General features: G+C 50.4%; 10 protein-coding genes across 10 annotated transcripts; 5 read left to right on the plus strand and 5 right to left on the minus strand.

Moving 5' to 3' along the window:
• Positions 1–508: 508 nt before the first annotated feature.
• NCS57_01370500 (C2H2-type domain-containing protein) lies at positions 509–3,622 on the minus strand (the record flags this gene model as incomplete). The annotated part of the gene is made up of 6 exons (XM_053063331.1): positions 509–1,019; positions 1,067–1,172; positions 1,224–1,504; positions 1,552–3,176; positions 3,237–3,351; positions 3,411–3,622. 6 exons carry the CDS (start codon positions 3,620–3,622, stop codon positions 509–511), a joined length of 2,850 nt encoding a protein of 949 aa, XP_052906664.1.
• A 1,969-nt stretch (positions 3,623–5,591) lies between these two features.
• NCS57_01370600 (CHK domain-containing protein) lies at positions 5,592–6,653 on the plus strand (the record flags this gene model as incomplete). The annotated part of the gene is made up of 1 exon (XM_053063332.1): positions 5,592–6,653. One exon carries the CDS (start codon positions 5,592–5,594, stop codon positions 6,651–6,653), a length of 1,062 nt encoding a protein of 353 aa, XP_052906665.1.
• A 1,509-nt stretch (positions 6,654–8,162) lies between these two features.
• NCS57_01370700 (uncharacterized protein) lies at positions 8,163–9,745 on the plus strand (the record flags this gene model as incomplete). Its single annotated transcript, XM_053063333.1, has 3 exons — positions 8,163–8,239; positions 8,304–8,880; positions 8,948–9,745. 3 exons carry the CDS (start codon positions 8,163–8,165, stop codon positions 9,743–9,745), a joined length of 1,452 nt encoding a protein of 483 aa, XP_052906666.1.
• Positions 9,746–10,131: 386 nt separating this feature from the next.
• Positions 10,132–11,797, minus strand: NCS57_01370800 (uncharacterized protein; the record flags this gene model as incomplete). Its single annotated transcript, XM_053063334.1, has 6 exons — positions 10,132–10,668; positions 10,745–10,875; positions 10,931–10,967; positions 11,031–11,156; positions 11,216–11,465; positions 11,556–11,797. The coding sequence occupies 6 exons, from the start codon at positions 11,795–11,797 to the stop codon at positions 10,132–10,134; spliced, it is 1,323 nt and encodes a 440-aa protein (XP_052906667.1).
• A 632-nt stretch (positions 11,798–12,429) lies between these two features.
• On the plus strand, positions 12,430–14,262 carry NCS57_01370900 (uncharacterized protein; the record flags this gene model as incomplete). Its single annotated transcript, XM_053063335.1, has 8 exons — positions 12,430–12,610; positions 12,700–12,955; positions 13,038–13,096; positions 13,150–13,251; positions 13,303–13,328; positions 13,520–13,863; positions 13,919–14,092; positions 14,145–14,262. The coding sequence occupies 8 exons, from the start codon at positions 12,430–12,432 to the stop codon at positions 14,260–14,262; spliced, it is 1,260 nt and encodes a 419-aa protein (XP_052906668.1).
• A 1,460-nt stretch (positions 14,263–15,722) lies between these two features.
• On the minus strand, positions 15,723–16,469 carry NCS57_01371000 (uncharacterized protein; the record flags this gene model as incomplete). Its single annotated transcript, XM_053063336.1, has 1 exon — positions 15,723–16,469. The coding sequence occupies one exon, from the start codon at positions 16,467–16,469 to the stop codon at positions 15,723–15,725; it is 747 nt and encodes a 248-aa protein (XP_052906669.1).
• Positions 16,470–18,652: 2,183 nt separating this feature from the next.
• Positions 18,653–20,338, plus strand: NCS57_01371100 (uncharacterized protein; the record flags this gene model as incomplete). The annotated part of the gene is made up of 3 exons (XM_053063337.1): positions 18,653–18,915; positions 18,966–19,388; positions 19,435–20,338. 3 exons carry the CDS (start codon positions 18,653–18,655, stop codon positions 20,336–20,338), a joined length of 1,590 nt encoding a protein of 529 aa, XP_052906670.1.
• Positions 20,339–21,056: 718 nt separating this feature from the next.
• On the minus strand, positions 21,057–21,871 carry NCS57_01371200 (uncharacterized protein; the record flags this gene model as incomplete). Its single annotated transcript, XM_053063338.1, has 2 exons — positions 21,057–21,236; positions 21,368–21,871. The coding sequence occupies 2 exons, from the start codon at positions 21,869–21,871 to the stop codon at positions 21,057–21,059; spliced, it is 684 nt and encodes a 227-aa protein (XP_052906671.1).
• Positions 21,872–23,724: 1,853 nt separating this feature from the next.
• NCS57_01371300 (Ribonuclease T(1)) lies at positions 23,725–24,255 on the minus strand (the record flags this gene model as incomplete). Its single annotated transcript, XM_053063339.1, has 3 exons — positions 24,226–24,255; positions 23,902–24,169; positions 23,725–23,837 (listed from the first exon to the last, which is right to left on the minus strand). The coding sequence occupies exons 1-3, from the start codon at positions 24,238–24,240 to the stop codon at positions 23,725–23,727; spliced, it is 396 nt and encodes a 131-aa protein (XP_052906672.1). The 5' UTR covers positions 24,241–24,255.
• Positions 24,256–24,861: 606 nt separating this feature from the next.
• On the plus strand, positions 24,862–25,684 carry NCS57_01371400 (uncharacterized protein; the record flags this gene model as incomplete). The annotated part of the gene is made up of 2 exons (XM_053063340.1): positions 24,862–25,195; positions 25,260–25,684. The coding sequence occupies 2 exons, from the start codon at positions 24,862–24,864 to the stop codon at positions 25,682–25,684; spliced, it is 759 nt and encodes a 252-aa protein (XP_052906673.1).
• Between the last annotated feature and the right edge of the window lie 928 nt (positions 25,685–26,612).

The raw sequence follows: 26,612 nt of genomic DNA on the forward strand, positions 1-26,612 counted from the left end.
GGGTCTCGTTCTTGGTCGTTGACTAGCTCGTGGGTGACATGCCGCTAAAACCTGATGCCGTGTGCCAAGTTCGTGACTAGACTTGCGCCATCTGCCAGACCATGCCGCTTCTGGTGTCTGGAACGCGGATCCCGGGCCGGGTTGCCAGCTGTCAACGGAACAAGGCACAGGACGTGAATGGTTGGTAGAGTTGACAAGTTGCATTGTCGGTTTGTGTGAATGTAACTATTGACTTATAGCTGTTGGATTGAGTATTGTTGAGAGTGACGCCTGTTGGTTTCGTTGGTTGAGGCCAAAGCCGAGGTTAATTCTGTGGAGTGACTGTTACACAGACGCGACACAGGTTTCGAGTGCCCAGGTACACACTGACGTTCTTTGACTGACCCTTTCTCATCGTTAGAGGAGAAATAGGCGAACCAGCAATGGCAATGAACACAAAACCGTTCTATCAAGATACAGAACGCGCCATGCCCTTCCAATGCCTCTTCTGGTACAATGGCGCTACCGATTATCCCAACCGTCGCTTCATCTCCATCAAAATCTCCGACACTTGGCTCAAATTGTCAAAGGCATCCTGCGACAGATCCACTGACCCTAGCACCTCCTCCAACACAGCTTCTGCGCGCTCCAAATCTCCTCTGTTCGCATACTTGTCTTCCCTCAACTTGGCATTTTCCTTTTCAACCTGTTTGTACTGGCTCTTGAGTCGCATGTGATTTCTCTCCAACTGAGTTTGACTGACACTCCCTGCCACGCTCCCAGATGCACTTCGTGATGATGTCGACGGTGCAGTGGTGGTTGCAGGGGTAGATGGACGGGGAGGCGTCCATGGATTCGATTGATCGGATGACGCGCCAGAGAATGAACCTAGGCCTGCTGATATTGTGATTTCGGGAATGTTTCCTGGATTTGATGGGTCTGGAACTTGGAACACGGGTACTGAAAAATGCTGTGATACGAAAGTCGACGTGGCCGCGTTGGCGTCGGTACCCAAGAGCATCTGATCTGGAGGATTTGGACTGCAGAAGCGATTAGAGGGCGGCCTTCCAGACAACAATTGACTTACAAGACATCTACAGGGGCTGAGATATTCTGGTCAGGGACTGAATCAAGAATCGAGGCTGAAAAGTTCATTGCTGGAAGCATGATGGCAGGGGCTCGGTGAACATAGTCTTGACCAACGATCAGTAACTCCACCGCCTCCCCAATACGTGAACACTCACATGGCGAGTACTCCATCTTCAAAGATTCCAAGTCTCGATCCTGCATCCCCGGAATGAGCAGCTTAAAGATAAACCACCAACCGGCCAAATCAGACATGGGTGTCAGGAATCGCTCGGTAATGCTTTCGTGCGCCGCGCTCATCAAACGCTCAAAATCTGGTAGCGGTATTATGGGACACGCTGCGAGTGACTCGTGTGTGCGTGCTTTGGCGTCGCTTTCAAAGGCTTTCAAGCAGCGGTTGCAGCGACGGGAACGCTTGTGACGACGACCAAGATGTTGCCTGCGCCATGTCAGTATATCATCTAAAATGGGACCATGAAGGAATACTTGAGCCGAGAGATATCCTCGCATCCACCCAGAGGATTTTTGGGCCCTCTCTCTAGGCAGTTCAAGGCATCAGGTTCAAATACCCGATAAGGGCAGGCGAACCGAGGGCGAGATCCCATGACAAACGCCGGATCATCACCCTTTCTCCTCTTTCTGCCTCTTCGTCCTCCATCTCCACCCTCTCCCACACCTTGGCCACTGGGAGTCGAGATCCCAGCCCACGACGCTTGTTGTCCACTTGCGGGTGCTCCCACCCATCCCTGTCCAACACCTGTGCCGCTCCCTGCGCCTTGATCTGCATCGCGTGCTTCCGATCCTTCGGAAGACGTTTCTGAATCGTCTGAGTCACTTTCATCACCACCTGCAGCAGTAGTTCTAGTCACATTTTTCGAAAGGATCATCTTCACCTCTACTGTAGCCATACCGATCTGCTTGAACGATGGCTTCGGGGGCGGTGGCGTCTCGGGGGGATTAGGAGACACTGAGGCAGAAACCTCAGGAAGAGTATCCTTGAGCCTCGCTGAAGGGGATAAAACGACATCGGGGATCTTTTCGTTCTTGGGGCTAACAATCTTTGGGGAGGCAGACACGGGCTCCTTGGGTGTCGTTGGGGAGACCAAGTGATGGTGCGGAGTCCTTGCTCTTCGAGGGCTAACGACTCTTGAGGACTCTGGAATAGAATCCATGGGTGTTATTGGAGAAAATAAGTGTTGATGTGGAGTCTTTGTCCTCGGAGGGCTGACGACCTTGGGGGGTTCAGGTACGGGTGGCGGCGTTATTAGGGAGAACAACTCTTGATGCGGTGTCTTTGCCCTCTGGGGGCGAGGCTTGGGGACTGAGCCCTCGATACCTACTCGAGGAAACAAGCCACCGTAAGGAAATCTCTCCTTTGGAGGTGGACTTGGCTTGGCCTGGGGCGGCTCTGGGTTGTTGTCAAGCTCAGCAGGCTTCTTCTGCCATATCCCCAGAGACGCCCCTGGATCAGCTTCAAAATCTCTCCAGGTGCTGTCCAGAAATCCTTGGCCAATTTTAACCATGTGAGTTGCAACATGTGCGTCCAAGAAGTCGAAATCGGCGTATCTCGAGTCGCAGAAATTGCACATGAGTAGCTTTTGGTGTGGGGGTTGAAGGAGTCGCATTTTTGGGATTTGTTGTCGCTTGTGTACCGCATCCATGTGAGTGACTAGGTCCGAAAGAGAACGAAACGCTTTGATGCTTTTGCAAGATTTCCACGTGCATATGAAGGGGTGGAAAAAGTTGGACTCGAGAGGTCCCATGATGCCGAGGAATGGATGCTGCCATTCGAGTTTGTAGACCTGAGTTGCATAGTGATACGCGATGCGGTCCGTCAAGTAAGCGTTTGAGTCTCGAAGGTGTGGATTCAAGGAAACGATGAGTTGTCGTATCTGACTGGTCGTTTGCAAGACCGAGTGAGCGTCTGAAAAGTATGCCCGGAAGAGAGGTCCCTCATCAGTATTTTTAGAGGGATTTTGGTTGTAGGGAACGTCTGGAAGCTCGAAGACATTGTGTTCGAAGGGATTGTACTCGGCGCTGACATAGGTTGTGCCGCTCATCATTGAGTTGACCGACTCATAACGGCCCGGTGTAGGTGTGCTTTTGGACATCTGCTAAGCGCGTCAACGTTTATGTTTCATTGAAGAAAGACTGAGGCATCAAGCGCTCACTGGTTCATCTAACCGATCAACCTGTTGAAATCCTTTCCAGACTTGTACATGGTCGGTGTCGAAGCCAACCGGCATTCCGAATGGGGTAGAGTGCATCGGAATCATCACATGTTGTCTTTTGGTCAGTGAATAAGTGTCCCATCGGTGCCTGATGAAGCGAATCAGAATACTTACGGTTCGGGTTTGCTTTTCGGCACACCCGCATACTTTTGTTTGAACCTGGAGAACGCGCTGCCTCGCGCCGTCGAGCTTGAGACCACGTAATCCTCGTCTCCGACCTTGGCAGCATCTTCAGGCTCTTTGCCGACCGAGCCCTCGTCCTCAGTGACCAGTCCGATCCACGAGGAACTGTGCGATATCACCTCATCGCCTGGTTGATCCGTCATGGCGGCTGCTCAACCAGCGACAGTGGTATGCGACCGAGAGGAATTAATTTCCCCATTCCCTTCCCCGCGGAATTGAGATAATCCAGAGCTGAAAACCAGGCTGCGGGATGGACGCTTCTGACAGGCTGATTCAGACTCGGTCGAGGGTGCGCACAATTGTGTGCCAGAGGCGTCTTGGCGTCCTTCCGATTCGCCCAGCCTCGTCACGCTGCATTTCTCCTCACACATCTGGGCGCTTGTTGATTGGGGGCCAAGGACTTGGCTCACCAGCAAGGCGGAATCTCGAGGCGGGAAGCGCCGCGCCTAATCTTTGTTGGCCGGTGGTGGGACTCAAAGGTGTGAGGTTGTTTCGAGATGTTTTACTGAACACGCTTGGCAGGGGATCACTGAGTTTCCTTCAAGAAGTCATGGGATAGGGAGCGTGCCTCTCTGTTGGGTACGCTGCATCCTTAGATATCCTCCTCAACCACACGCGCTGACCCATTTGTGTACATCACGTACATATGTGTATTCACGCTGCATAATTATTTATGAAGCTCATCAGAGTTATGTTCTTCTAGGAGCAGAGTTGTTCAGGTGTTTCAGCCAAAGCAGCCAATCAAATGTTGGATTTTCACACACACCGCGCGCGTCCAACACAATCGTGCGCTTACCCTACGGCCTCACATGTGCGGGTGGTTTTGAATTCAGCTCGCAAACATCACATTTGTTATCAAATAGTCTCAGTCCTCAATGCTAAAAAGGCTCGCTCTTCCCCTACTTTTCCCAAGCAAAGATTGATAGGTAATTGCGAAGATCCAATTTTATCAGTGGCTTGTTTTTCTCCCGATTGTGTCCATCCAAACAAGATTCCCACGCAAGGTGCACAATCACGAGACATCACCAATATTTACATACTTTCTGTACATTTCAAACTACTCGCTCACTTGATCAGTTCCAATACTTCCGAGACTAAGTATTATCTGCAAAATATGCCGTCTAACCCCGCCTTAATTTGTGGCTGGGAGTCGATTAGCTGGGAGAATCAGAAGCCGTGAGTCTCTGCCCGATTGCAACAGTCACATATGGCTCGTTCTCATCTCGCATGTTCTCAGGCCAACTATGAGTATGGCTCAAACTCAAAGTGTCTCAAGCATGACGTGCGAGCCAGACACAGACAGAGTAGAGTATCAACAAGATAGCAACGTAGGGAAATCAACAGGAAAGGAAGTTTCGGGTTTGAAAGAAGACCACCCTCCTTCACTCCTGGGCATTGGAGGTCAGTTCGAGTAGGAGAGCTTGGGACCGGGCGGCTCGGGCTAACAGAACCGCGTTTGGAACACGAGCAAATGTTGTTTTCCGGTTGGATTGTTTGTTAATTATTCGTAGCGTGGCGATTGTTTTGGGTGTCTATTATATAAGGGTGCGCATATGAGGATGAATATCAACTCTCCGACAGATGCCCTGCGTTGCAGTCACGTTTCCGATCAAGTGACTCGATGAGCGGCACGGATTTTCGTGTGGAATGCTTTTTTGTCGGCCTGGCCGAGGCTCCAGTATTCCTAAGTCTCGTACTGAATGATCTGGCAATTCTACTCGTGAACTCCCTGGATAGGTAGGGCAGGTAAAGCGCACGCGACCATATCCTCCCCAGCGTACGGCGTATGTCGTATTATATTCAACATTAGACTTTACGCAATAAGTGGAGTACAACTACAAACCACCAATGGAACCCCTGAATTGGTGAGATGCTTCTATTGTTGCCCTGCAGTCTGATGGGGCCGTATGCAGTCAGCGGCCATGATACGACACTGAGAATTACCTTGTTTAGTATCATTCTGCGCAGCAGAAATAGAGAGCATGACTTATTAGGTGACCTCCTCTCCTCCCATCCTAGCTTAATCTTCATTCAATAATCGCAACGCAGCAAGTTCCCCCTCAAGTAACCATAACCGTCTCAATAACTGACATTTCTGTCAAGACAGACAGAATGATAGAATCCGCCGACCCTTTACCCGTCACCACTGAGGAGCTAACCCCAGCTTGGTTCTCAAAGGTATTGGGGAAGCGGGTTAAGGATGCATCAATTGTTGAAACGATTCACGGGACTGCCTCCAAAATCCTCGTCCAGCTGACGTATGAGGATCCAGCCGATGGCCCAACAGCCGTCTGCGTGAAAGGCGGATTCAACCCGGCGATATTGGCCCTTCAGCCGTCTCTGTGTCAGATGTACCAGCTTGAAGCCGAGTTCTACCATTACATCAGCCCCACCGTCCAGATGCGTCTGCCCGATGCCTATCACTGCGCAATAGACGAGGTGCGCCAGCAGGGAATCGTCGTGCTCGCGGATCTCAAGGCTACGGGCTATAGGTTTGGCAACCCCCTTGAAGCCTGGCCAGTTAAACGCGTCCGGGCTGGGGTAGAGGAATTGGCTACTTTGCACGCCAGGACATGGGGCGGCGAGCCTAGAGATTTTCCATGGCTTAACAGGGAGTTCTCGATCCGCGACATTATGCGATCCTTGCTATCTGCTGAGTCTTGGGGGGCAAGGTTCGGAGGTGACTCCAGGCCTCCCGTACCCGATGAGCTTGCAGATCGTGAGCGGATGGCCAAGGCCTTCGAGACACTTTGGAGCAACACCGACACCAAGATGAATTGTATCGTGCATGGGGACCCTCACATCGGCAACACCTTTATCACACCTACGGGCGAGCCAGGGTTTCTCGACTGGCAATGCATTTACAGAGGATCGGCGATCCATGACGTGGCCTACTTCATTGCTGGCTCACTCTCCATCGACGACCGCAGGAAGAACGACGGGCAGCTCTTCCAGCACTATCTCGACACCCTGCACCAGAAAGGAGGGCCTAGGTTCAATAAGGAGGAACTCTGGGAGGAGTACCGGAAGCACACACTACACGGGTTCATTTGGAGTCTCGCCCTATCCGAGATGCAACCCCAGGAACTAGTCGACGCTATGGCGAAGAGATACTGTGCGGCTATCATAGACCTCAAGACCCTCGACCTGCTTGAGGGTCTTGAGTCCAACTAAAGGCTTGCTGGGTATGGATATGTACTTCAAAGCATCCAAAAACATTCAAAGGCTATATGAGGTTTGGAAAGATTTCGAGCGTAAGTGAATTGACTATCATTACGCAATGTTGAGTTAAAGCCTGTAGTTTCCCTCTTCCTTGGCTGAAATGAAAGTTTGATTCGATGCACAATACTAGATCTGGATCCCAACACGTGGATCCCTTGTGTCAGGACGTCTTCCTATGCCTTGCCCGAAATATCTGCTCCTGGTGGCAAGTACCACAACCAGATCGGCCAGTCTCGCCCTCGTACCAGCAGCCCAGCCCAAAAATGTGAATCTCATCAAAGCTAACATTGATACCAACATGAGTTCCCCCACTCATGCTCGGTATCGTTCAAGATCCACATTGTTCATCCCTTGCTTACTCCCCTAAGCGGTTTTGAGGAAATGCTCTGTGTAAGTAATCCAGCTTGAGAGAAATTGCAGCCTTAGAAGATCAGATACAAAGGCACAAAGTCTCATAGCTATATAGAAATTGGCTGCTCGGTCTTCCGATGTTGTTCTCGCCTCAAGTTTCAACATCACGTCACCCAACACTCTACTTCAATCGCCCATCGCTTCCGAACCCCTCAAAACTTGAATATTTTATCAGTGATCACCATGAAGCTCGTCTCCTTTATCCTCGTTCTTGTCTCCTCATGTCCGCAGTCCTTGTTGTCCCTGGCATCTAGTCTCGGGTTGACATCCCCGGCGTCAGGTATGAGGTCCCGGGTCAGACCGAAAGGACCCAGCCTCACTCCTCTCGGTCCTACCATGAACCGAAGCTCATACATCTCAGTCCCAGGTTATCCCACAGGTATCTACAAGACCTATCATAGCTATCTTTTATACTGAGACTTCAGCTCTCAACAGGGCTTAGTTACACATAATACCCTAAACTACATCACCAGACGTGACACTACTCGTTCAGTACGACACGCCTGACCCTCTGCCAACATAAACTTAGCACGGATGGCTTATCCCTCGGGAAGCAACCTTTACCTAGCATTGTCCACAAGGATAGCTACTTTCTACCGGAAAATAACTTATCAAGAATCCCTTGAAGCACGTCAATTATTCAGCTCGGCACGCGAAGCTAACCAGCGCCTGGTTTCGACCTCACCACTGGTGCCAAGGGGTCCCACATTGGTTATGGCTCGATCAAAAAGCGCAGGGAGGTCTTATGTCCGTATATCCGTTGTTCCTGGCGCCAAGAATCACTAAACTCCAAGCCATGGATGACGTGATGCTTGGTTACAGGGGCAAGGCTAGACGCATTGCGTCCTTCAATGGTGGATTACGGCTCCAAGGTGGGATGAGAGGCGCATGTACAGGCTTTAGCTGACAAATTGGTTTTTAATACTGCCGCTTATCAGTGACTATTGGTGTTGGACATCCATCACGCTGGAGTTATCAGGCACGCCCTGCTATGCCCTGCTCCGTCTGTGCTTTACACAGGAGCCCTAGGCATCGACGCAGAAACCTCCAATGTCGCCCCCCAAGAAACTTCGGGTCTCCCGTGTTGCCGTCATCGGGGCGGGCGCAAGTGGGCTGGCAGCTCTCAGGTGTGATTTCTTGGTCCTTATCCCAGACTTTTTGCATGTGGCTCCTCTGACCAGGACTTTCTAGGTATCTACTTGCTGAGAAGAAGTTCACCTACGTGCAGGCGTTTGAGCAAAGGGTCACGCCAGGTGGTGTTTGGAATTACACGTCTCTCGCCAAAGAAGACAACTTTCATGTTCCACGAGAACACCCAAGTTCCCACCCGGATGAAGCCATATCGGTCGAAGATGGCAAAAGGTTCGAGTTTATTACGCCGGTCTATGAACAACTTGAGACCAATATTCCGCATACACTGATGAACTTTACCGATGAGAAGTTCCCGGCTGGAACGCCTCTATTTCCGAGACATGAAACAGTTTTGCAGTATCTTAAGGGCTATGCAGAAGATGTCAAGATTTACATTCAATTTCAAGCACAGGTGCTAGATGTTCAAAGGCTAGCTGGAGCCTGGGAGATAGAGATCCTTGACCTTCGGACTGACCAAGTCTCTCGAATCGAATTCGACGCTATTGTGGTGGCGAGCGGTCATTTTAATGACCCATACGTCCCAAGCATTCCCGGACTTGTTGAGTTCGACCAAGCCCATCCAGGGGCCCTGCTCCATTCCAAATTCTACCGGCGGCCTGATACATATGCTGGAAAGGTAAATGAAGAGGGTTCTTTTTCCTTTTTGATGGAAAAGACTGAACGTCTTGCTAATGCAAAGTCAGAAAGTCATCATCATTGGCAACTCGGCGTCCGGTATTGACCTGACAGCTCAGCTATCTCGAGTTGCCAAACTGCCCGTCATCATTTCGGAGAAAGAGAAACAAGTTGGACTCGAGCCACCTTCAAACACTAATTCCACTGTCCATCTTCCCGAAATCACCCAGTTTCAGGCTGAGGGCCGAACTATTCACTTCGCCAACGGCAACATCGAAACTGAAGTTGATGCAGTCATTTTCTGCACGGGCTTCCACTACTCCTACCCCTTCCTTGAATCCCTTGAACCCGGCATTATCGACCCTAGAGGGGGATACGTCAAACATCTTTGGGAGAACATGCTCTACACCGCAGATCCCACTTTGGCGTTCCTTAGTGTTCCGCAGAGGGGGATTCCGTTCCCCCTCGTTGAGACCCAGAGTGCTGTCATTAGTCGAATCTGGTCTGGCCGACTAAGTCCCCCGTCAGAGGATGAAATGGAGTCGTGGGTGAAGGAGGAGCATTTCCAAAAGGGGGAGGGGAAGCCAATTCACATGATAAACTTTCCCGAAGATGTCAAGTATATGGAGCGCCTCTATGATCTCAGCGCAACTGCTGTAAGGGCTCCTGAGCTGGGGTTGGAGAATGGGGGAGATGGAAAACGACCACCACGTTGGGACCCGCAGCAGGTCTGGATTAGGGGAAAGGTCGGCGAGATCAAGCAGGCGAGTCGTTTGGCTGGAGACCGCAGGCTCAACATCACGTCACATGAGGAGCTGGGCTTTTTTTACGAACCAAACGAGAACGGAGAAAGCGGTACCGCCTAAGCAAGCCATGGGCTTCGACTAGACATATCTTGGTACTTAGTTAAACCGTGACAAAAAAGCCCAATAATATTAATAGCCTGTGATCCCGAATCTGTGGCATTTGGAGTTGCCGTAACTAGAGAGCTCTCCTTGCACTACGACCATGCCCAGTTCCTGTCGATAAAGCAGCTCAGTTCTTTTGCCCCCACAAATTCAGGTTTCTCCCAAGTTCTTGTTAGTATCCAGGAGAGGGTATGAGCCATTTGCCCCTTGAGATCACGGCGCTGGCTTGGACATTTTGGGTGGTGGGAGAACGTAAGGGTGTAGCACAATGAACAACTCATATTTTCCTAACTAATATCTCATCGTAACGCCACTTTACCCTCCATGATCGTAGACGCAAGAAGTTACGGCTTCACGTGACCGTTTTGTTCTCCCGATGAAAATCGACGGGTAATGGCCTCCTGAAATGCCTTCTCCACGTCATGCTCATGAAGCCAGGCCGCACCCTTTCTACCCTTCATCCTCTCCCTAAAATCTTGATCGCTCTCCTCTTTTCCAGCAGCTTTAAGTCCCTCATTGCGCGCAAACTGCTTCTGGCGATCCTGCAGCACAATGTCCAGGACCCTGGCAGCATGCGGACGCCGAACCGACTCGTACAAGTTCAGCGCTAGGCCAATGTGGCTACGTGGGATGGGTCTCGATATGGGAAGTGCCTGTGGGAAGACGGCTCGTAGTGCGAGATAGAGCGTGTAGGCATCGTCGATTGCCAGCGAGGCTCCGGCGCCAAAAGCGCCTCCGTGGGCGTGGGCTGCGTCGCCGATGAGCACTACTCGATCTGCAAAGGTCCAGGTATCTAGCTTGGGGCCGAATGCGTTGGTGTATCTTCGTAGAGTGCCGGGTGGTATTCGGTCGATGATTGCGGGGACAGGATGGTGATATCCCTGGGAGTATATGGTTATTAGGGGATTCACGGGACAGGGTGGGATGTTGAAGGTTTGAGGGTGATGGTAGGCACACCTTGAATGCGTCACGGACGTCATCAACGCTCGCAGGCGAGTTCCACACGACATCTTCAAGTGGCTTCTTCAAGTCGTCGAGTTCCTTTGTGTTGGCATTGAAGTTGAAGGTAACCCCGTAGCCTTTTGTCCCTGTCCATTCCTGTTAGTCTTGATGCTACAATAAGCAATGCTATCCACGAAATACCTAGCCTTGATGCGAAAAACCAGGATGTCGGACTTTGCTAGATATAAATTTCTAGCTCGTACCCCGAGCAACAGTTAACGGGGCCTCTGGAGTTACTCACCCACCGAGTCGAGTCCTGGTCCAGACCCTCAATGTCTTGGACCAACTCATACGGGAACGTTGCTCGAAACATTGCGTCCCCCCAGCCCATAAGTTTATACTGGGGAACAAGGGTCTTTCGAACTTGCTGAGGTTAAAGTCAACCTTGCTATTCTCTAAATGACCACAGCTAAATGTGTCACATACCGACCGAATACCATCCGCGCCGATAACGAGGTCCACCGTCGTCGACGTCTTGTCCTTGAAGAACACCGTGGCATCATCCTCGCTCACTTGCACCTCAGTCACAACCTTACCTGGGTGCAGAATATCCTCGGGCAGCTTCTTCAACAGCTCTTTCTGCAGCAGGGCCCGGTGCATGCGGGAAAAGTGATGGCGTCGATCGGGTACTCGCTCGTAGGCATTGTTGGACACGACATCCCCTAACTTCCAGTGCCTGGTAGGGTAAGACGTGTGTAAGCCGCCTTTGAATACATAGCCACCGAGTTGAAGATGAAAAAAAAAACAGGGGTGAGTATTGGCTTACTTGGTAAACGTGGGTGTTCCGGTAGGGTTGCGCCATCCAAGCTCGTCCTCCAAGACGCCCTGGACGCCCAACTTCTCCAGAGTCCGGAGCCCATTAGGGGCTAGACCTATAAGCGCACCGACCTCGTGGAACTCACTGGCCCGTTCGTAGACTTGGACCTGAATACCGGGGTGTTGGCGAAGAGCAATCGCAGCCGCGAGGCCGCCGATTCCACCACCGACGATGGCGATCGTGAGAGTCATGATGCAAGAATCGCCGTATCAACAGTAGCCGAGTCAGCTTAGACAAGCGAGTCTCATCATCGACACCTGCTTCCTGGCTATCATACGGCGGTGGTAAGCCCATATAGTTTGCCGCAATCGGAGTGCTTCCGCGGCTTCTATTGCGTGATTCAAGCCCAGAATGAGTGCAGCTGTAGGAATGTTATCAGCAAAAGTAATTCATGGCCTACAGTGGATTAGATTCCATCCCACCGGCGAAGGAACGATGGTCAGACCATAACTTCCAAGATGTATGTGCAAGGATTAATGACGTTGTTCTCAGCCTGTGGTATATGGCTTGCGGATGTGGCCACGACAATCGGACGACTCGCTTGCGTCTCATATCTGCGCTACCACCACGGCGCTTAAACGTATATCCAGAGATCTAGAGACAAATTCTGAGTGTCTATCTAGATGACTGATGCGAACGGATGGGTCGATGATACCATAGCAAGGATACTAACGGCCGGGAGACAACGATTGTCGAAACGGATGAAAGGACACAACATCAAGTCCGATAAAGGAGGTATATAAGTTTCAGAGTGTCTTCTATCCATAATGGTGTATACAACCCCAGTGACAGGATCGTTTGTTACGTATCGGTGATCACCAACATGACAGTCAAAGAGGAAAAGAAGCCTGACTTGGGCGAGAAGACCGGCTCCGTGGTTGAGAATCAAGCCGTCTCGGAACCTGTCATGCCCGAGAAGATTCCGTTCTTTCGAGGGACGACCTTCCAGGCTCTCATCGTGGCCTTTTTGTTTTTCAGCGGTCCTGGAATGATCAGCGCACTCGGTACGTTTTTAATACTGGGCTTTAAATATCATTTACGCCCTCAGCATCATCCCTTCCTCCATTTCGCATTCGACCTAACTCGGGTGTAGGTGCTGTTGGAGCCGGTGGCCTGAAGGACCCCTTACTTGTGAACATCACGAGCGGTATGCAATATGGCATGAATTGCGTCTTTGCGTTCTTTGCTGGTGTTGCCATCAACATTCTTGGAGTGAGAGGTGCTCTCTGCTTTGGGTTGCTATGCTTTCCAATTCGCGGAGCATCTTTGTATTGCGCCAATAAGTTCAAGACGGTTTGGTTCATGTATTTCGCCAGTGCAATTGGCGGTCTTACTTCATCCATTCTTTGGTAAGTTTAAATGTCACCCTCCCCTTATTACTACCATCTCCATCCATGTTTAGAAGAGTCTGGGGCCAATTAAATTTCACAGGGTCGTCCAAGGCGCCATCATCCTTTCCTACCCAGAGCCTTGGAAGAAGGGATTCTTCAGTACGTGGCAGCAACTTCTTCACCCCTAATAGCAAAGCCTAACATCAATCAAGTTTCTAGTTGGTACAACTCTCTCTCTTTGGGAACCTTGCTAGGCGGCATCATCGCTATCGCGTTCAACACCAAGAGAAACAAGGCCGGATCAATTTCTCCAAGTAAGAAGAGCTCAATCAATCTCATGAAGCAAAGCTAATTGGTATTTTCAGTCACATATATCCCACTGTTTTCTCTCGTCTGCCGCCCCCATCCTCGCATGGCTTTTGTCGCCACCTGAAAAGGTCATCCGAGCCGATGGCCAACCCGTCAAGATGAACAGACAGCGAGGGCCATGGCAAGAAGCAAAACGGACCCTTTCGAGTGTGAAAAGAAGAGAGGTGAGAACCCCACTACCCTGTTCAGAGCAGCTCCTGATAAGAAAAGTAGATTATCCTTCTTCTGCCCATGTTTATCTACTCACAGTGGTATCTTTCCTACCATGGCAACTTCAACGCCGTCTACCACTCCGTTCGCGGCAGAGCGCTGGGAGGTCTCTTGCATTCCATCACCGGGATTCTTGGAAATATCACCTTCTGGTACATGACTGACCGGAGCGGATGGACACGGAGACAGGTAGCGCGGCGTGGGTATTACATCATCTTCAGCCTTTACACCAGCAGCTGGATCTACAACATTGTTGTGCAGAAGCTCTACACAGACTGGAAGCCAGTCGGGTTGGACTGGGTTGAGGGTGATTACTGGCTGAGTATCGTCCTATACATATACTGGCAGTACGTCTCGCTACGCCATTTTGTCGTCGTTCCTGGCAAGCTGACATCTGGACAGATATGCCAATGACATGTATCAGTGCTACGTTTACTTTCTCATCGGTACTCTCTCCACGGAGGTTGAAGAGCTGGCGCGATACACGGGTATTTTGAAGACGGTGAACACTGCCGGTGCAGCTTTTGGATACGCGGTCCAGGTCAAGTGGTCCATGTTGGGAGGAGCATCTCTGCTGTACGAAAAGAAGAAACAAAGATATGTGAAGAATTAACTAACAATGATCTAGGACTGGCCTCTGGTTTGCGCAAATAATTCCGACCTGGTTGGTTGTTCGGGAGGTTTCTGATGAGGAACCGGGCAACGAGCCCAAGTCGACCGTCTCTGGCTCTGAGGCTCTGGCATGAGAATAATCAAGGTACCCCTTTGAAGCTGGACTAGGAACGCCAGTGGCGATTGTTCAGTTCCTTGATCTGTGTTAACATATACTGTATTTATGGTTGAGAAGATGCGCTTGGCAAAGACAATTAAAGGCCCCTTCTTTGATGGGTCATAAACGACTTTCAACGTGTCTGGAAAGTGATGAGAAGTGGTAGGAAGAGAAGTATAGTAATAATCCCAGTCATCAAGCGCTCGCTGGGGACATAGAAGAGTGAGTGTGAAATAGTCTATCTATGTATTGGATTCTTGCTGTTTCTGCTCCCATCTTACTCTGGAACTTAAGGCCAAGCCTCCTGTGCAAGTGCTGGGAGTCAGCCGAGATGAGCTCAGCAGGCAAAGCAGACTCGTAGTTCGCCTACTTCTCGTCATATGTCTTTGTCTCTCTAGTGATAGAGACCTCATTGTGGTCCAAGGTCTCTGAATTTTGCATTCAGGGCGCCATTTTGTGGGAGGAATAGGGAACGGGGTTTTCTAGTCTACCCTAGGTAGTTAGAGCAGGACCTATCTCAGGTGTAGATAAAGCTATCCAGTGGTGATAGAGTTGCAATTTGAGGTGATGCCTGGTGGGACGGTTAGGAAGTACGAGCCCTCGACCGAGTGGTGCCCATCTTGCAAGCGCCTGGCAGGGGTCCCCATTACCACAACCGTTCTCAGACCTTGCTATCATCAGATAGTAACCACCAGTTTTTATTTTCTTTCAACGCCTAGTATGATATCTGGTACCCTGGACAGCTCGAGAAGCAATATGAAGGTGCCTACTGTTGCAGAATAGCCGCTGGCTGGGAGCCTTCATGAGGCTTAACCACGTTGTACTAATTTTGAACCCTATTCATTTTTTTTTTCAGGTGAAAGTTTTAGACAGTGTACCTGGCTATATATTGTTCATTATTTATATCTTTTGCTGCCACTCACCAGATCAAGCTAGGTGGACGTGTTTCAACAGCGCTAAGTAAGATTTGACTGCCATCCTTGTGCGAGGAAGCCCTGGATTTTATTGCCACATGCAAAATCGCAGTCTCTCTCCTATAAGCTATAGCACTTTGTGTACTGCTGTTGTCATCATCAGTGAAGGCAGGTTGGCTCAAGAGCAAAGGCCAGCTGGGTCTGGGGTAACATAGAGAAGCACATCTATCAATGGTTATGAGCCCATGAGGGGTGATTACTGAGTGTCAATTGTTTCATACACCAAGTTGACAGACAAGACCTGTGATTAAGTCGTATACAAGGCCCACATGGTAGGAATCGTGGTGGCACATCAGAATGACGTAGGAATTCACGTTGATACTAAGAACACCACTTTATTGTCAACTTGATCTACAGTGACATCGCTCGCCACAAGGAGCTTTACAAGACAGCGATTACAAAGATATAGTCATAGTATCAGCCCTCCAACAGGCCATGATTTTCAAATCGTCCCGCGACGCCTTCACCAAGGAAGTTCCTGGCCCTTGTACGTGACAAACTTGCCCGAGTACTTCTCTCTAGTAGCCTCATCAATGATCTGAAGCATTCCCTCAACAGACCACTCGATGGTCTCAGGGGGAGAACCAGGAAAGCCCCAGTCCCTGGCACACAGCTCTCCCATACGCGTCTGAACCCAACCAGGATGAAGTGCAACAGCCACAAGCCCCTGATTCTGCATGTGCAGAGCGCGAGTGAGCCAGTTGAGTGCAGCCTTGCTAGGACCATAGGCACCGCCAGGACCTTCCTGGATAGTGATACAACCGACAGAAGAAGTGACGTTGATCACCTTGGGAGCCGTTGACTTCTGCAGTAGAGGCCAAAGCCCCTGAAAGACCGTGAGAGGTCCAATGGTGTTTATCTCGAAAGCGGCTCGAAGATTGTCGGCAGGAGTCTCGGCCGCGAGGGTCATGGACGGGGAAAAGGCAGCGTTGTTGATCAAAATGTCGACATGATCAACGGTGAAGGCATCGCGGATCTGCTCAGGGGCGAGAGCATTGGAGAAATCGAGCTTGACAATGATGAGGGAGGTATTCTCGCCCTTGGTGACAGAGTCAGTGTCCGATTTGAGGCTTGTAGCAGCATCGTCATTGCGAACACTGGCGATGACGGTGACGGAGGGGCGGGAGAGTAGGGTCTTAACGAGGCCGAGACCAATGCCTCTGTTGGCGCCGGTGACGACGTAGACAGTATTGTTGTTCTCAGCAGTCATGGTGAAGGATGATTCAGGGGAGAAGTAGTAGACAGACGATGAAGTTAAGGGGAACGGGCAGCGCAGATGAAGGATCTGGGTGCTGCTAAAGGGGAAGGGTACGCGCTGCGGCTTATAAGTGACGAGCGGGAGGCGGACCAACAGCCTTACACGCGATCGAGGGCATTGTGCCCTGGAATATCATTTTTCCGGCTTGGATGCCTGACATGAGGGGACGCGGCTACGAGAAAGGGAGGGGGTGATATCAGGCAATTGACCGGTCTTTGAGGGGAATATCACTCTACGATAAAATTTAGAAGGATTATTAGAACTGAATTATGACCGCTTATGTCCTCTGGAAAGGATTCGCTTGCGGACAACGTCTGCCCTCGCCTCCGCGCTGTCTTGGCACGAGGGCCTCATGACCCCCGCACACAAAATCCCCCTTTTGCCTCAATAACCCTTGTAAATGACCGGATAGATATGAAAGAATGCATTTCGGAGACTTTTACGTTTGCTTATTCAGCGTCGTGATCCTGCTCACACGCCTCATCGATCAATCTTCCCCTGATTCTCCAGCCTCCACAAACCAAATTCCAGGTCCTGTTCCGCTACCCTACTTGATGACGGCTGGAATATCGTGCTGGGGCGGAGATATATGTGTGGAATGTTGAATAAGTATGAAAATAAACACCTACCGTTAATCGCCCTTATTGTCCTGGCGTACTGTTCCTAAGTCTTCAGGGGCCCGGTCTTGGGATGGACAAGAAGGCTCAACGCTGCCTGCTGGCCGACATTAGAAGCATGTGGAATAAATGGAGAAAGTTTGTTGTTAACTAAATATCAAGACTCATATCATAAACCCCTCAGCGTCTGTTGCTACTACTGGCACGCCATTTGAGCAAGAGGGGAAGTGGCCGCACTGACAGCATGTCGAACGACTTCTTTTATGGCAGGAATACGGCCAAATTGGTAAGGCATGCAATAACTAACAGGTCATGAGTCCTGTGATTCTCCGTCGTCCATGGCGCCTGAGTCGAAACATTTATGTGTGCCGGGGTGGGAGTTTGTCGTGGGAGATATCCCACTTTCGACCACGCTATCACACTTGCTTCATTTCTTGCTACCGTTATGAGCAGGATAACAATTGCTAGTAACCCTCGAAACAAATGAGTGCATGATGGACCTCCTTTTGAGGCAGGCGGTGACGCTTGTACTCCGCTTTAGATTATTGCGCGTCTTAAGCCCGTCCATCAGGCCAAACTCTTCATGCCAGTCTTGCAAGCGTAGCTGCTTGTGGATGGACTCCTACAGCCAAACTGATGCCGTTATGGTGTTTCAAGGTTTTTTTTATTCCGTAGCGGCAATGAATGAGGGAGCCCCGTATGAGAGGTGGGTGTGAAGACGACCTTCAATGTTAGCTGGAACAAGTAGTTTTAACGAGTCGTGATATGCAGTCTTCTTTTAACTTGATTTAGGCCGTCTTTTAATGTTAGAGAAAATGCATTTATGAATGGATAGAGAGACATCGTGTGCAGACACCTGCGCAGCCTATAAATGGGCTGAGCTACAGAGCTCAACGCTGCTATGTGGCTAGCAAATCATCACTAATGGTGACGCAAAATTGTGTTTCTAGGATGCTACCGGCATCGATGAATCTCACTCAGCAACAGCCACACCATCTCGTGACTGGTCTAGACTTCGCCGCCCTGCGCGCGGGTATCACACCTTTTGGCGAAGCCGAAGGCAGGCAAACAGCCCCCAAGAAAGGGCTACTTGGTATCAGTTCTCCCAAAGAATCTTGTGTAGATTGCTTGTTTCAGTGTTGATGTTCAAGGTGCCCTTTTCACACAGGGTGCTATAACAACTAGCTCAGGCCCATCGTGCTTCCCCGTGTCTTCTGCTCGTTGCTTTTTAGCTGACAGTCTAGACTCTTCTGTGGCGTTCTCACTCATTGCCTGTGTTGGATGGGCCTGAATTCAGGTCTAGCGCGCCCTGGCCTCGGTAAAATTCGATGTGATAAGCGCTAAGATTCATATGACGCCTCTTGATAAATATCGCTATTCTATTGGCTTGATGTGTTGAAGCAATCGTGGTCGGTAGATTTTTCCAAAAGCAACAACGTCGCCAGTCAGCCATTTAGCAAGCTGTTCCACTCTATACCACAGAGCACCACATCGACTTCTAGCTGGTTACACAGCGTCATGGCGACCGCCGAGCGGACAGGTCCAATGGGAGCACCTGGGAAGCCCATCAGCGCTGGATGGGTCTTTGGCGGTGAGAAAGGAACTTCGCCTGTTGTTCTCACGGCAGCAATCATCATCCCTCTCCTTTTTGTGGGTTTGAAGAAACTCCATTATCCAACCTTTGATCCACGCGAGCCTCCGGTCCTGAGACCTCGGATTCCCTTCATCGGCCATATCGTTGGTATGATAAGGGAGCGCAGCAGCTGGTATATCAGGATATAGTAAGCCCGCAACGAGCGCTCCTCATACCAATCCTCTAACATTCTGGCAGTAATGAGAACCCATTACCGATTTGTACTTTGCCCATGCTCCACGGCAAAATGTACATCATCAACGCTCCCGATCTCATAACTGCAGCCATGAAGAACGGCGACATCAGCTTCGACCCCTTCTTGCTAGAGGTCCCTGTCGGCTTGTTCGGTTTGAGCAAAAAACTGTCAGACATAATCGAGCAACGACATGTTATCGATGGTCTCTTGAACGTCATCCACTATACCTTGATGGGAGACCATCTGTCCAGGATGAACATCACAGCGCTGACCAAGATGATGCAAACCCTAAATGATCTAGGTCCAAGTCCGGTTGAAGTTTCAGACGCCTATGAGTGGTCTTGGGATGTGCTGGGCAATGCCACTATGGTGGCAATCTTTGGAGAGAAGAACCCACTTACCCCTGAGCATCTGCATCTGATAAGGTGAGATACCCCTTGATGCAATCTCGTTTTTACTAATGAACAACAGGGACTTTGATGAGGGTGTTGCGAGATTCGCCATCGGTATCACGCCCGGATTGATTGCTCCAGGGCCTCTACGGGCTCGCGAAAAGATAAACACCCTCCTTGAATCATTCTATGCAGCAGGCTATGAGACCCGTCCCGATGTATCATCAATCATCCAAAAGCGAACAGAGATTCTCCGAAGAGAAGGATTCGATGACCGTGACCTTGGCATCCAAGAGATTACGATTCCTTGGGTCGCAACGACTAACACTATCGCTGTTCTGTATTGGCTCTTGGCACATGTCTTTTCTGTCCCAGAGTATACGCAAAGAATCCGCAATGAAATGGAGGCTATTTCCATCATCGCTAGCGCCAAAGACAAGGGTCGTGTGGGTACAATCTCGGTCAAGGAGATGAACAAAGAGTGCACCTTTCTCTATGCCTGCTACCGAGAGACTCTGCGTCTGTACATCCACAACACTGGCCAGCGACGGGTGGTCAAGGACACGACTATCAAAGATCAAGAAGGTCGAGAATATCTTCTCAAGAAGGGCACCAACGTCCAGTGGCCTGGTAGTCTCACGCACATGACTGACTCTGTCTGGGGTGACGACGCCTGGATCTTTCTACCAGAGAGATTTCTCAATGTGTCGCCACAGGAAGAGAAGCAGCGTCGCGGTGCGTATATCCCGTTCGGAGGAGGCAAACATTTATGTCCAGGACGAAACTTTGCTTTGTCGGAAAACATGGGCTTTGTTGGTATTCTTGCTCTTGGATATAATGTTGAGGGGGTGCGTGTGCCCGAATCTGAAGATCCTGGCTTAGGGTTAGGATCGAGGAAGCCCATCGGGGGGACAGCGCTTCGGAGTGCCAAGGTTTCGAGGAGGGTCGGATGGGAAGACGTGACCTGGGAGTTTGTTGAGTGATTTGGGATGATTGTCTATGCTAGTTGCACATGACTAGTCACGAACTATTACTTGTAAATGAAAGCTATGGTGGTAGAATGCAGAGCACGTATTGAAGCCAGTAGATCAGCACGACCTTTGCCCATGTTTTCCCCTTCAGAATGTCCAGTAAAAGCGAGGTCTAAAGCCAACGACGACAAAAGAAATCCCTATGATGAGACGGGGAGACTGTCGCACTGCCATTTAACAGCCGAATATAGATATTGTCATAAAAATGCATTCATATCCACCAAGACACAATCCCTACCAAATGGCCAACACAAATATCATGAGATGTAGACCGGCATTCCACTCCCAAGCAACTCACTCTTGTTCACCTGCACATCTGACCTGTCGAAGAAGCATCAACCAACAAATCATGCGAAAGATCAGCGTACACCACAAATCATCATGAGACACTTCCTCTACTAGCTGACAGGCGACGGCTTCTGTCGTGGGAACTTGCTCTCCGCTTCCAGTGCCCAGGTCAATGGTAGACAACCCGGGTGAGGGAGGTCCCAGGCCATCCGCCCACCCTTCGGCTCGACTAACCCCCCCGTGCCAGGGAATGTGTCCGATATGAGTGGCTAAGGTAGCTCTTTGATGATATGTCGCTCTACTGGTGCGAGCTGATACATTGGGACAGATATTTGAAAAGTAAAATGCCATGAATTTGTCCTGTCGCTCTTCCGGGCTGGCCTCACGGATCCCCAACAGACGCCTGCCTTCTATACGTAGCAGGCAATACGTTTGTGTTCCGGTCGGGATCTGTGTCTGAGGCGCGGTCGTCATCTGTATTGAGAAGTCGCAGGACCTCTTGGATATGCGATCTTAAGACGCCCTGGGCGACTTCTCGATTCCCCGCCCGTGCTTGAGTCATCTGCGGGATGTCAGAATCATCCTCCACCGTCAAGATTTGATCGTAGTCATTCATGGCTTCATGCAGTGCCTTGAGCAAGTGCATCTTCCCCACAAGATAGGACTCCCGGTTGTGGTCGAGGATCCGCTTACCATGTGTATTGAGCTCAACGCGGGCAGGATTCCGAATTTACCACTGAAGGTCCGCGGTAAGATGGGATAAATAAGCCTCGAGAAGAAGTTGTAGATCCACACTGTTCTTCTCCCAACCTGAAGTACACTGGGGTCCAGGGGTTCGTCAGTCGGATACCCGGCTCTTTCAGTATTTTTCAGGTTTCGATAGATAGTTGGAACGACGCCAAAACAAAGGTTCCTGACGTCACCAGTAGGGATAAGGCGGGTTTCCCTGAACTTTCGGTTCCTGGTGACCTGAAAGTTAAAGTCAAGCCCAAGGTCTGGGACTGCTGTGCCGGTCAGCATGCAGCCGTTGCCTTCAGCTCGGTACTTGTCCTCGGCTCGATCAAACACTTTCCGATACAGGCCGAGCATGGCCGCCATCTCTATCAAGTGGGAGATGATGGTCATTGCGTAGGGCTTTTTGACATTGCTGGGCATAGTGTCCCAGCCCCGCCGGTGTTTCTGCAAGGCCACTGCCATTGTGTGTTCAAGCTAGGCGGCTGGAACCCCATCAGGATTAGGCTCTCCGGTGCGCTCTTCCGTCTTCATATATTCTTCTTCCTCCCAAGCCACACTGTCATGTTCCATTCACTGTAGCTCGTTCAGCAAGTTGACCCACGTTGCACCCTCGTCATTAGCTGTTCCAGCCCCCTGAGTGTACAGTTGGTCGTCCAGCGATCTTTTGATACCGAGGTTGCTGCCTGTTTCAGCCAGGCTTTCATCCGTACCGTTAAGGTAGATTGCCTCGCGTTCCAGAACGGGGCCATGTGTGTTTCTCGGTGGGCATACGAAATGGATGAGCATTTCGAAATCGGGCCCTGACCGCTGCTGAGGATTCGAGGATTCGTCTTCCTTCTTTGATTCCTGCCAGGAACGTAACGCTTGTGAAGCAAGGCGCAACACCTTTCATTGCATTGGCCCCATGTCAAGCCAGAGATCTTGTACGGATTCTGGTGATTCGGAGCTCAAGTCTCGCTCAATCTACATGTCGATGGCCTGGACCTCTTGGTCACTGAGCCCCTCACCAAACTCGGTCGAGGTAGCTGACAATCTTGACCAAAACCACGTTGTCCTCGAAAATCCTTTCATGTGCTATTGGATCAAGACTTCCGGGCGAATCATTACTAGTATCGTGGACTGTCTGCATGCCTCTCGTGGTTGCCAGTCTCTCGGGCGAAGACTGTTCAAACGGTATTCTGGAATCTGCACGGTGGAATTGATCTACAGCTGCCATAGAGTTCTCAGGATAAATTTGCATGATACTGGCACTTGGTGAGATAGACAATAATTAACAGATCATGGAAAGCTTACAAGGCATTTTGTGGGCTGTGGTCCTTGGTCATCTAGAGGATCATTACCTCGAGTGTTGTATCCAAAATACGATGCTGTCCCTTCAACACCTCTCGATAGAAGAGCAGCTTGTCCCTGCTCGAGAATACCCATCGTAGCCTGAGTCCCAGCTGTCGAAACTTTCCGGGACTGCTTCTAAAATGCACAAGAAGAGGCTTGAGCGTTTTCTAGAGAGGATCGAGTAGCGTCAAGACTCTGTCACAGATGTCCATGACATCCTTGACGAGACTCTGAAGGTCGATGGATACATCGGTTGAGTTTGCTAGTTCACCTTTGACACGGTTGAGCAGTTTGGAGAAGGCGTTGATCTCCTCGGCATAAACCCGCCGGCACAACCAATCGCATCAGCGACCTGGAACAAGCCCTGAGCGATCGTGAATCCCAGGGAAGTTATACCGGCAGCGCCGCTGGCGATGCTGAACGGGTCTGACATGCTCAAAGCAGGGGCATGGGAGCCGACAGCTCCTGAGTGCAGTGAAGGAGTTTGAAAGAGGCGAGTCTCGGACGCAAAGGAAGTGATGAGACAGGCTGCCCTGCAGAGAGCCTCGTGAGAGCTTAGCGTGCACTCAGCGGTTAAACAGGAGATGCTATTGGCTGAGGTTGATTACATGCATGTACACAGCCTCTGCCAACGCGCGGGGGCCTCACGGCGATGGTACTAGGCAGACTTTAACTATGATCTGATAGGACTGGCTGGGCTGTAGAGGTTGAAAACAAAAGGAAAGGCCTTATGGCCTCTTCCAGTAAGCCACGCCAGCTTGTCCGGGCCTTGTGGGTTCAAATTTCAAAGTATGTATCTCAATTTGACTGAAATCTGTTCACAACAGTCGACAATATTTACATCAGAATCTTCATCAACATCAAGATGTCCCCTCAAGCCTTCAGGGTTCAGTGACACTCCCATCGGTCATAATATGCTTGATACTCATATCAAATGATTCATAAGCACTGGTACCTGAAGTATGTGCAGGAATGGTGGTTAACTAGCTGGTGCCTGAGCAGCCAACAAAGTTATTACCGGAAGCCCCAGTGTGAGTGATCGCACCGGCATACTGGCAGTTGGTGTTGATGACAACACGGTCAGCGCCAGGAGAGCCTACAAAGAGGATTAGTTAGAGACTGCAAGTCAAGGCACCAGAAAAGGGTATCTAAGGACATACCACCAGTGTAGACACCGCTGGACTTAATGGGAAACTCCTGGTAGGGGCCGCTGACGAGGAAGTCGAAGCCCTCACGGTTGTTGTAGGTGTGAGGGTAGGTCGAGCTACCGGCAGTGTCATCCGCTCGGTAGTAGGAGCAAGCAGCGTTGGCAGCGGCGCGGACCTGGGCAGCAGAGTAGGCGGTGTTTCCGCAGGTGGTGGCGGACTGACGGTTCTCGATGGGGCCGGCCACGGCAACGCTCAGGAGAGCGGCCAGAGGAGCGAGGGACTGGCAGGATCAGCAACTGGTTTATGACAGTGACGGGATTGAGTAGGCCAATGTACCTTGAAGAAGAGCATCTTGCCAACGGTTTGTTCCAGCGAGGAGTGAATGGGTGATTAACAAAGTGGTGTTTGTCTAGAGTATTGTTTGAACGGCAAACATTCTACGTACATATATAGACGTTTGACCGCAACAACTATCGAGCTATTGCTGTTTGCGATACCGAGGTAAGACAGGGTATTCTAATCATCCAAAACCCCAGGTGATTGCCCTCATGACGATGATTGGCCCCAAAGGCATCGTGCTTGATGCCAACTAGACGCCCATCGACCACCTGCTCAAAACGGCTATACCCCCGGCAGAAAGTTCCCCGTGGGTGAGGCCATCGCTAAGTGCCGTAGTACAAAGCGGGTCGTGATCGGCGTAAGCTGTTTCAGCGATTCCCCATGTGGTTATCTCGGTTCTGTTGATTGGCGATAATTAATCCCTCAGATTTTACCAGATACCGCTGAACGCCGGACGTGATAGATGGACTTATGCGCTCTTCCGCTTCTATAGTCTCCCTCGCTCTTGGCCGCCGCTTGTTGTTACATTCATCAACAGTGATTCATCGTCGGCGATCTCCTACACTCACCACTGCCTTTCTTCCTTCTGCCGGCCGCATCCGATTCTCAACCACACACTTTGTTCTTTCTGCGATGGCTGATAAAGTCATTTCGCTGCTCGGCGACAAGGCCGTATCGGCTCAAGAGGCCGCTCAGAAGCTTACCGACCCTAGCAGAACCGCCTTTGTCAAAGATGGTGATCTGTCCCGATTCGAAGAGGGGCTTAACGCCCTTTGGTACAACATCCTATCTGCCGCCGAGAAGACCCCTCATGACCAGCAGGATAAGCTTGTGGACGTGATGCGCGCCATCAAAGGCATGCCGGAGCCTGTCCACGAAGGGAAGAAGATTGAGATTTGGGGTCAGGAGACGCGCTGGGATGAGCTTCCCATGTTTGGGGCTCTAACCCGGGAGCGGCTGGACATTGGTATGACTACTGATCTTTTCACGTCCTCAATAAAGAGACAGCTCAGCTAACACGAAAAATGAAGCTCAATCAAGGTCGGGTCAGGCGTTTGTCAACATCAATGCCTTCTTTGCTCGGCTTACGGCTGCCAATATTGAAGACAATCTTTTGTTCGCCATCTGGGTCTTCCGTGATGGACTCGAGGATCCTGCAGAGGATGAGATTGCACAAAAGACTTCGCCCGAGCTACTGAAGGCAGCTGCAGTCTGGTTCATCTACGCAGCTGAGAGCTTGGCAAAGGCCAGAGATGAAGCGGAGCAGTTTGATGGCAAGGTGGCAAGACCAGGAGAAAGCTTGTCGGCATTCAAAGATGTGCCTGGATGGAGAGGCTTTTGCCCGGATCGATGGAATGTGTGGAAGGCTCGGCTCTCATCTCTTGAGAAGACGGAATCGCTGGCAGATGCCCAGCCTCTGATTGACCAAGCGCTGGATAAGCTGAACAAGGTTTAGAGCAAGATACCGGTTCACAGAACAAATTCAAGCTTGCATCTCTCATCGTCCTCGTCATACCCACCAGTGAAAGGCACTTGCATGGAATTGTCTGGGACTTGACCATCAATGACTACTCCGCTCCTTCGGTATGAAACATCTCACCCCAGTCACACGTGGGCTCTCTCAGGCATTTGGCTAGACTACTGCTCAACCAGAGCTTGAGTTGAGGCGGGGTGAGCGGAAGAGCAGAGTGACCACAAGACCACCAGCAACTTTGACTGAGCGAACTGTCGCTTGATTTTCATGTCGCAATGCCACTTCCTACGTAGGTTCATTCGGTATCAGAATCATCATCTTCGGAATTTTACGGGGGGAGTTCATAAAAACAGATTTCAGGATGATCAAATATACCTTCCATGTCTACTGTTTTTTCCAAGTAAGTCAACGCACTTCTCCGGCTTCATTCTACTTGTTTTGTCTGCCCTGTGAATAAGATTGATACAGCGTTCAGCGGCATCTATAGACGTATTCAGCCACCATAGAAAGAACTCTTGACTCGTGAAGGGACTACCGATGAGCTTTGTGAGAGGAACGAGTTCTGCTCAGATTTACTCAAGGATCCTCGTAAACAAAGTTTTCGGCTCTTGTGTATCATATCATCCAAAGAGCCCGACTAGTACCGCTCTAGCCGGGTCAGATCTCACCCCTTGGTGGCCCTTTATTGGACAGGTACATCACAAGCCACGCTGGTGGATCACATTGCGCTTCTGCCTACGGCACCAGTGAGATGTTTTTCTCCACTGCTTCTGCAACCATTTTATCTATTTCCATTCTCTATTAACTTCACCAAGACCAAGATCAAATCATCAAAAACACAATACAATGTCTTCCGAGCACGGTATCTACACACCGCTACCACCAGACGAGACTAGCATCCGACTTCTTA

Source organism: Fusarium keratoplasticum, chromosome 12, assembly GCF_025433545.1.
Source record: "Fusarium keratoplasticum isolate Fu6.1 chromosome 12, whole genome shotgun sequence".
NCBI classification, from domain to species: Eukaryota; Fungi; Ascomycota; class Sordariomycetes; order Hypocreales; family Nectriaceae; genus Fusarium; species Fusarium keratoplasticum.